At 40.2% G+C, this 9,112-nt stretch overlaps 1 protein-coding gene across 1 annotated transcript in view; it reads left to right on the top strand.

The window, feature by feature from the left end:
- The first annotated feature begins 413 nt into the window (after positions 1-413).
- SLC18B1 (solute carrier family 18 member B1) overlaps positions 414-9,112 on the top strand; it is a 29,034-nt gene continuing 20,335 nt past the window's right edge. The window contains exons 1-5 of the mRNA XM_063098366.1: positions 414-456; positions 1,650-1,789; positions 6,023-6,118; positions 6,461-6,534; positions 7,733-7,880. Coding sequence (XP_062954436.1) covers positions 414-456; positions 1,650-1,789; positions 6,023-6,118; positions 6,461-6,534; positions 7,733-7,880 — 501 coding nt within the window. The remainder of the gene's footprint in view (positions 457-1,649; positions 1,790-6,022; positions 6,119-6,460; positions 6,535-7,732; positions 7,881-9,112) is intronic.

Raw genomic sequence — 9,112 nt, 5'->3', positions numbered from 1 at the left:
TCTGATTCCTTTTTGTGTCCCTCCATTTTCTGTGTCTACATAAGCTTCCTTTCTTACCTTTGGTAGGAATAAATTGTACTCATTCCAAAGTAGAGGGGGTCCAGCTATATGGAACATAAACCTGTCTCCCCCGACCCCCACGCGGAATGTTAGAGGACTGCTGGTAGGGCCCCTGAGGTGGTGCATTACAGTAATAGGACAAAGAGGCCCCGCCCGCCCCGCCCCCTCCCCTCCCGGCCCCGCCCCCCGGGGCGCCCTGTGTCTTCTAAAGGCTTCGTAGAGCTCCCGACGATGGCCGCGGGCGGGGCTGCAGGCTGAGGAGTGGCCGCCCGCCGACCAGCTTGTCCGCTCGTTGGAAGTCGAGTCCCAGGGCGCGGGCTTGTCCCGGGGAGCGGCGACTGCACGCACCGCGCATGGACGCGCCGGGGGACCCCGAGGGCCCGCGCCCACCAGGAGGTGACCGACAGCAGCGTGGCCCGGCGTGCCGGGGTGGCTTCGGGCCTGTCCTTCGCAGCGATTGAATTGGCTTTAGCTTGGTTTGTTTCGGAGAGGTTCGAAGAGGCTGGGGCCTGACCATGGCTTTCGGGCCGGCGTTTCTTTTCTCTCTGGAAGGGGTAAAGTTCGGGGACTGCATATGGTACGGTCTCTAATGACTTTCTTCCCTACATCTCTGCTTTTAAGTACTGTGCGTTTAATAATGCATTCAATAAATATGCCATTAGGCATAAGTAAAACATTACCTTTCGCGTACCCACCGTTCCCTTTTTTTTTAACTTCTCATTTTCCTTCCTCATCTACTTCAAAATTTTAACAAAGATTCTTAAAACTTCCTCATGTTGCACAGATTTTTTTTTTCTATACTGCAATGGCAACCTCTGAAAAACAGAGCAAATCAAATATTTTTATTAATTTTTTTCCCTCAAAACCCTTTAATTTAAAAATAGGTAATGGATTTCATTGGATGTTTGAAACTTAGTAACTGACTTGGTGTCCTTAAGTGAAATGACCATTTAGTCCTGGGAACGTGTTAAATGAATTGATGTGAAAAACCAGTAATTTAGTGTAAAAAAAAGGATTGATTTACAGATTTGTGGGAGTTGTCTTTCCAGAAGCATGCTGTTATAGGTATTAGTGCACCAGTCGAATGAATTAGTTTATTTTCTCCTTATGCTTCACTTGACTTCAATACTGCCCTAGAATTCTTAGTAAACAGCTGACATTATGTACTTAAAACATTATTGTATCTATGTAGCATATGAAACTAGTACCTTGAGAAAATAGGGGACATTATATTTCAGAGTACAGTACCCTTTGGAGATCACCGTGCTGCTTCATCCATATTGGAGGGATTTATTAAGCACCAGCAAAATAGGCATTAAGGTGAAGGCAAAACAGATAAGATGGATTGATAATTTCTGCTCTGAAATTCTAATAGAGACCAGTAAGCAAATGAAAGTGGCATATTTTCAAACTTGCTGTGATGTACAGGGATTGTGTTACATTTGATCAAATGTGCTATATTCGAAATATCCCTAGGTTCAGCAGATGTTATCCTCAGAGTGCATCATCTGTGCACAGAAATGATACTTGTGTACTTCAATCAATAGTCCCAATTACATGTCTGTAATTGCAGTGTGTTTGCATTCAAGGTGAAGGCTCTGCAGAAAGTGCACGAGAGACACCCAGGAGGCTTTCCAGAGAACAGCTTTCTGTACTGATATCGGCAGCTTCGATGAACTTAGGTTCCATGATGTGCTATTCTATCCTTGGACCCTTTTTCCCCAAGGAAGTAAGACATTTTAATATCCTTATGAGCTCTAATTTTTAAAAAAGCCTTGTGAATTGTCTCACTTTACAGTATGTAAAATGTAAAAATCAGCATATAGTACAGATGATGTGGGAACTTAAGCTAACAGAATACTTCTTATGGAATGTTTGATAACCAGGAAAATAAAATCCAGTCAGAAAGAACATCTTCTTGGGAGGTAATTCACCTAAATATAATTGACCTGAGGATTACTTTGCTTACCATGTAGTTTGATTAATCTTTATTTGGTTTCTGCACTGAATCACTGAGATTTAAATGTTCCCGCAAAATGTCTATATTAAGACAGTAACTGTTACCTGAAATTTCGGGCTTCTTAATATTTTGGTATTAGGAAGTTATGGTCCACTAAATTCCCTTTACTGACCTGAATTTCTTATGGACTCTAGGGGCAATGTTTATGCGAAGGAGGAATTCTGATTAATATTGTCTAGTTCCCTCTGATTATACCCTTTTATATGGTTATAGAATCGATAGATAATGGCACATGCTCAGAAAGAATAACCCCTAGAGAGTCCACCTGGAGTGGCATCTGGAGTAGTATGAAATGAAGGGGACTGGCTTGGGGGTGTGGAGACAATACGGCCATGTGTTTTATTTTGTGTTCTTTGCCAATGCCTTGGCTCACAATGAACTGGCAAGCTTCTCAGTCCTTGAACTGCATCGATAGCATGTAGTCCTTCATTCTTTGTGCTACAAAAGAGAATAAAGTGGCTTCTGTGCTAAAGGAACAGTATGGCTCTGTACCCATACAGTGCTGTCTAGTTTTCAATAGACATTCCCACCCATTTATCTGTTTGGTCCATGCAACAACCCCATAAGGCAGGTAAAATAGTGAGAATTTCATCAAGTTGCAAATGAGGAAAGTCTCAGAAGTTAAGAGACTGGGAATGGAAAAAAAAAAAAAATATATATATATGTGTGTATATATATATATGTATATATATGGTTTCAGACTATTTGGATATCCTTTAAGACAAGGAAGGAAGTCCAGAATGTTATGAGACTAGTAAGAGAAATGGCTAATTCTTTCGTGGGTGGAGTGGGGGTGGGGGAAGAGTGGTGCAGAAAGACACTTCACAGGATGAATCTAAGGTGGGTCTTGAGAAGTGAAAGTTCCTACAGTAAACAACAGAGGCAAGGGTGGGCTAGGTATAGTCACGGGACTAGCAAAGCAACTGGCATGCTCTTCGGGAGCAGTGGACAGCTTGCCTTGGCTTGAGCCTAGAGGGAGTGAGGTCTCCTAGGAAGCAGGCTGGAGCTAGAATGCAAGAGCTTGGATGCATGCCAGGGATTTTGTCAGTGGGAAGTCATCAGAGGAGATTAAGCAAGACAGGGGGCTTGCCAGATTTGGGTTTTGTAAGAAAATAGGGCAGCCTGTGGAATTAAGATGGAGAAGAATTGCAGTAAGTGGATTGACCAGCCAGAAGGCTATTTCCTGGCTCAGCTAGGTGGAATATGGACAGAGGAAAACTAGGCTGTGGGTGTGTGTGTGTGTTTAAGTTTTTGATTATGGGAGGGAAGGCTGAAGAAAGAAGACAAAGGGCAGGAGAGAGAGCATTCTAACTTTGAAAGCTGTAGATAAGAAGAGTGGGCTTTTCCTTTTCATTTCTTATGAAAACCTTATTATTGACAAATGCATTGGTAAAACCTCACCCTTCCTGCTGCATGTCCTATCACCTTCCTATTAGAAAGAGCTAATCGGGCAAAGGAAAAACAGTGCCCTTCTTAAATTCTGGTGCAGGATTCCTACACCAGATTCATCATTTTTCTGGCCACCCTCCTCTCTTATCAGAGGATGACATGTGAACCAGAAATTGCTTTTGTTAGCTGTTCTTGCTTTCCTAATGTGAAGAAGGATCCACGTTCCAAAAGTGGTGTTCAGCCACTACTGTGGCATGTGGTTCCAGGACATCCTATGTCACCATCACCATTCCGTTTCCACAGTGAGTGTGGGAAGATGCACATGATGGAAACTGTAGTGGTTCAATGACTATGTAATCTTTGCAAATCTGTGTCCTCATCTATAAACAGGGACAGCTAAAAATACATTCCTTATTTAATAGTTGTTAGATTCCATGTAAAACAGCACTTAATAGAGATTCTGGTTCATAGTAAGGGTCCAGTAAGTATTAGTTGCTATAATCATTACATACTTTCTGCCAGATTCTAGAATTAAATGCTTATCAGCTCTATTAAGCAAAAAACATGGCTAATGTAATTTGGCCCATGAATGTTCTTCCTACATCTTAATTGATTTTTTTGATAATACCTTTCCTTTGAGGAACCTGACCTTGTGTAGTAGAAATGTAGACTTCAGGGGCCGGCCCGTGGCTCACTTTGGAGAGTGTGGTGCTGATAACACAAAGGCCACAGGTTTGGATTCCTGTATAGGGATGGCCAGTTAGCTCACTTGGAAGAGCGTGGTGCTGACAACACCAAGTCAAGGGTTAAGATCCCCTTACCGGTCATCTTTAAAAAAAAAAAAAAAGAAAGAAATGTAGACTTCATGTTCCAGTCTACATACAGCATAATCTTTTACTAGGATGCCATTAAAGAGATCTACTGAGATCTCTCTTGTCTCCACACCATTATCTCTTATGGTTATTAGCACCTGGAATGGCAGTGACCAGTTACGAAGCCTATGGAATTATGGGCTCACAACCTGCATAAGCAATTGCTGCAATGCTATGGGCCATCCTGCCTGCCCTCACCCACCACCAGGTGCTTGGGGACCACGTTTCTGAGGGTCTTCCTAGAGAAAGGCAGATCCTTCCTAAAGGTTAGCTTAGAACAATCAAGTATACCTGTTTGGTTTCCTGTGGTATGATGCTATGAGAAATGTAGGGTTTGTTTAAATAGGTGTAGTGTGACATGAAAAGAACATCTTTGAAAAAGACAAGAATTGAATGATTATGGTATCTTTTTATTATTATTTTGGGGCTGCTTGCAAGTATTTATGATGGTATCTTTACATGGAAATGGATGGAGAAAATTTTTATCTTAAAATCTCAGAGAGAAAAGGTAAAAAAATGCGATGATGGCTGTTGTAGAGAATGGATCTTGAAGGGTGTAGGAGTTTACATGTGTGCACGCTGTGTGCGCACGCACTCCTGTGTTGAATAAAGTCATTTGTGAAAGATCTGAAGCTGTGGCGAAAGGATGAATCTAAATCAGACTCTTCTGGCCATAGATATGTACTGCTTTTATAATGCCTGACACATAGAAGGTGTTCAGTAAGTGACTGCTGACTGTCAGGACAGACAGTTGTGTAGTTCAGACTTTGTACTTCGCAGTATGCTAAGTTGCCAATCCTATCATGAAGAAATTAACCTCATATTTTAAGTCTTTAAATTGCTATAGCTAAAACCTGATGTAAGGATCTGCCATATTTCCAGGGTTTGAAAAAGTTTTTGAAACCGCTCTATGTTTATGTGTGAATTCAGTTGTACATTACAACAGTAGCATTTGAAGGTCAAAAGAAGTAGATTTAAGATAAATACTTTATCATCTGTAGCAAATTGAGGAGCTCACTAATGGAACGGGCTATAAACATTAATAATTATAATTGATGGATGATAAACTACCCTAGGTGTTTAAGAAGAATGTAGAATGTCAGGGAAACGTCTTTCATCTGTGTCATTGATGTCAGGAGGGAAAATTGTCTTCTTCAAACTGTAAGGTAATTGGTGTCACTGCCAAAAACAGAGAACCAGACTGAATGGGCCTTGGTATGACTCACGTGCTAGCTCATGGAACTGCTTATTCTTGAGTTTCTTGACTGGCGAGTGTTTGTTTTTAGTGGTGTACAGTCTTGTAACTAAATGTGATACCAAAACGGAAATGTGTCTAAATCAGCTGTTTCCTTAGTCCTATGACTGTGAAGTAGAGTCCAGATTTCCTCATCCAAGGTTTTCTGCATTTGTTTATACTCTCTAATTCTGACTTTTCCCAGCTAAACCTAACAAGTCATTATAGGTATGGTAAGTGAATTTCACATCAGAAACTAGGTTTTACTATTTAAACTAGTTTCCCTTCCTTCCCTACCCTGTTTATTTTAGAATAATAATCTTTGAAATTGCATACACGATTTCAAAAGATCACTAGAAAATGGTGCTCAGATCTAATGTTTCCATTTTTTATACACTGATGCTAATTTGTCTTCCAAACTTTGTTCCCATTTCTATTTCTTTAAAGGCTGAAAAGAAGGGTGCCAGCAATACCATTATCGGTATGATCTTCGGGTGTTATGCTTTGTTTGAGTTGCTAGCATCTTTGGTATTTGGAAAATATGTAAGTATTAAAAGTTCATATGCACATTTTAATATTTAAAAATTGTGTAAAGAGTTATTCTAATTTATGAGTCTGGAATTTTCAATGATACAGAAATAATCACCATTTAGTTCTATAAATTGTGCCATTGTTGACAGTTCCATCCTTAGGGCTGATTGATTTTTACTTCCTTCCATGTTTGTAAGCAATGTATATTGCCATTCCATTAAAGAAATATTGTAATATTATATTACTGTACGTGCCTTCTCTAATCCTGTATTTTGAGATACAACGGATTTGTTTATCTCAATAGAGACTTGTAGAAGTCATCAATTTACCACTCTTCTTTGATGTTTATTATAGGTCGTACATATTGGAACAAAATTTATGTTTGTAGCAGGAATGTTTGTCTCGGGAGGAGTTACAATTCTCTTTGGGTAAGTCATTTTTTTGATATGTATGGGAACTTGAACAGATTTTATAATCTATCTTCAGTTTAAGATGTTATGGCTCTTTAAATCTGTCTGTACCATTATTGTCAGTTGGATGCATAGCATGTGACTAATGGCAGAAGGAGTTAGGTGATATAGAGAACAGGGATGAATGACATTGATATTAAGGAACGTGTCCTTCAGGGGATTACCATTAATTAGGCTGGCTACTGAATCTGTGAGTGACAGAAACTTAACTCACTTTTTTTTGAGTCACAGAAGCTTTGTGGTTTCAGCAAAAAAGTGAGTTTCTAATCCTAAAGAATCACCTCAGAAACATCTGGATACAGATGCTAAAACAATGTCATCAGTAATCTTTCTCAACTTCCTGGCTTTGCTTTTCTTTCCTTGTGCTTAGGTCTTGGGCAAGCTCTCCCCTTTTGGTGGCACGATGGCCCCTAGCAGCTCCAGTAGGGAGAGAGTGCCACTATCATGACAGCTCCTGTAAAGGTTGCAGAATGGAGCCCCACTGTCCTGATCTTTGTTTATGGCCCATCTCTTCATCATGGCCACTGTAGCCAGGGGGAAAGACTGTTCTGATTGGCCAGGCTGGGCCATGTGCTCACTTCAAAGCATGGAGCACAATAGTTCCCCCCATTGCTATTTCCAGAAAAAAGGGAAAATGAATGCCAGAGGCAACACAGCAATGAAAGTTCTTAAGCTTAGAGTCCTTAAACCAGCAGCATAGTGGCAAATAATATAGAAAACCATTATATTAAATGAAGTGGCTTTTTTGCTTTTTCTTTTTTCCTTCTTTTTTTTTTTTTTTTTTTGGTGGGGTCTTCTATTTCTTTCATTTTTAATTTTTTTGGAGGTTTTAGTCCCACCACAGAAGAGACCTGAAACTAAGAAGTTCTTTCTTCTATATAGATCTTGTCAGAGTAATTCTGCATATGCCAAAAAGGCCTATTTACTATTATCACCTAGGGGACCAATTATGTCAGCAGAAAAGGGAAACTAAGCTGTTGTTATGAATAAAATTTTCACCAAAACAAACAAACAAAAAAGGCATTTTCCTCCTACTAAAAGTATAACAAAGCAAAACTTTAAAAAATTCATATTCTGTAGAGATTTATTCTGATACTGTGGATGATGTGCTATTTTCAGTAGCTTGGCATTTGAAAATTGCCTTATTCCTTTTTAGTGTACTGGACCAAGTTTCAGAAGGACCAACATTTATTGCTATGTGTTTTCTAGTGAGAGTAATGGATGCAGTGAGCTTTGCTGCAGCAATAACTGCGTCATCTTCTATCCTCGCAAAGGCTTTTCCAAATAACGTGGCTACAGTATTGGTATGTATTTTATAAGTTTTTCGTATTTTCCTTTGCATGTGGGCTGAAATATTTGTTTGACCTTCCAAGTTAAAGCTGGAATCTATTCTTTTGTATCTTCTTTTCTATCCTCTCTGTGTTTTTGTTACCTTTTACCCCAATTTCTACTTCTAGCAGCACGGCTGTCAGTACATGTGCTGTTAGTGTCACTTAGGTGCTCTTACTGGTCTTAGAATTCCCCAAATAGGTGGTCTGACAGGTAAATATGGTCCAAATCAGCTGTTCTCCTTACCACTTTCTCTTAAACCTCACGAGTAGTATTTTGCTGTCTCTCCCTGTAGTCTAGATTGTGACTGGACTGCCTGAAGCATTTCTCTGTTTTAGAGAAGAGTTATTGCTAGTGGCAAAAGACTCATTTCATGCTCAAGTCCTTCTCCACTTTTCCCAGATTCATGCAAGTGATCTTAGAGATCTTCCTGAAGTCATTGTGTGCATCTGAGCTGTCAGTCTGGGAAGCTGGGGAGTGCCCTTGTATTTTGACATAAAAATCCAGAACCTGGTGGTGTCATATTGACTTACATTCTTGTGTATTGCATGGGATGCAATTGTAGGGATGCCTACAGACCTGGTATTAGTGACATAGCAGATTCCTTCCTGTTCCAGCTCGGGGCAGCTGCTTCTGTGTCCCCAACCAGGCTTTCCCATAGCTCTCTCTTTGGGCACAGGCATCCCTGGACCCTGGTCTGCATATCAGACCAAACACTACCCTCATAGCATATAATTATTCTTTAGACCTCAGAGTCTAATCAGCTTACTACCAAAGACTCCCTTATTTATTCAATTTAATACTGTAGTTTGAAAGTTTTGGCTATCATAGTCTTCCCACTGTTTATTAACCAGTTATTTTAATAGCTGGATAGGTTCATGTTAGGTTCTATAGCCATTTGGCAACTGGTGGTGGCCACTGTGACAGGTGTACCATTAACAGTTCCCAGAAATCTGTTTCTCAAGAAGGGTTCAGAAGGACTCAGAGTTGACATGCTCTGTAAAACAGGGTTTCGTGGCCAAGCAAGTTTGGAGCGTGCTGTATGCTGTCCCCCAGTTCACATTAGTGTTTTAATGCTCTGAGAAATCCTGGAATAGAGATACCTTATTAGATGTTCCACAACTCAAATTTGACCACAGAACCACTTTTTTCAAGCAATACCTATTGACCTCTTAAAGATTTGGTGTTCTGTGGAATGCTCTGGAAA

This window comes from Cynocephalus volans, chromosome 5 (assembly GCF_027409185.1).
Source record: "Cynocephalus volans isolate mCynVol1 chromosome 5, mCynVol1.pri, whole genome shotgun sequence".
Lineage (NCBI taxonomy): Eukaryota > Metazoa > Chordata > Mammalia > Dermoptera > Cynocephalidae > Cynocephalus > Cynocephalus volans.
Note: the sequence above shows the minus strand (reverse complement) of the source record. Positions and strands in the feature narration are given on the sequence as shown.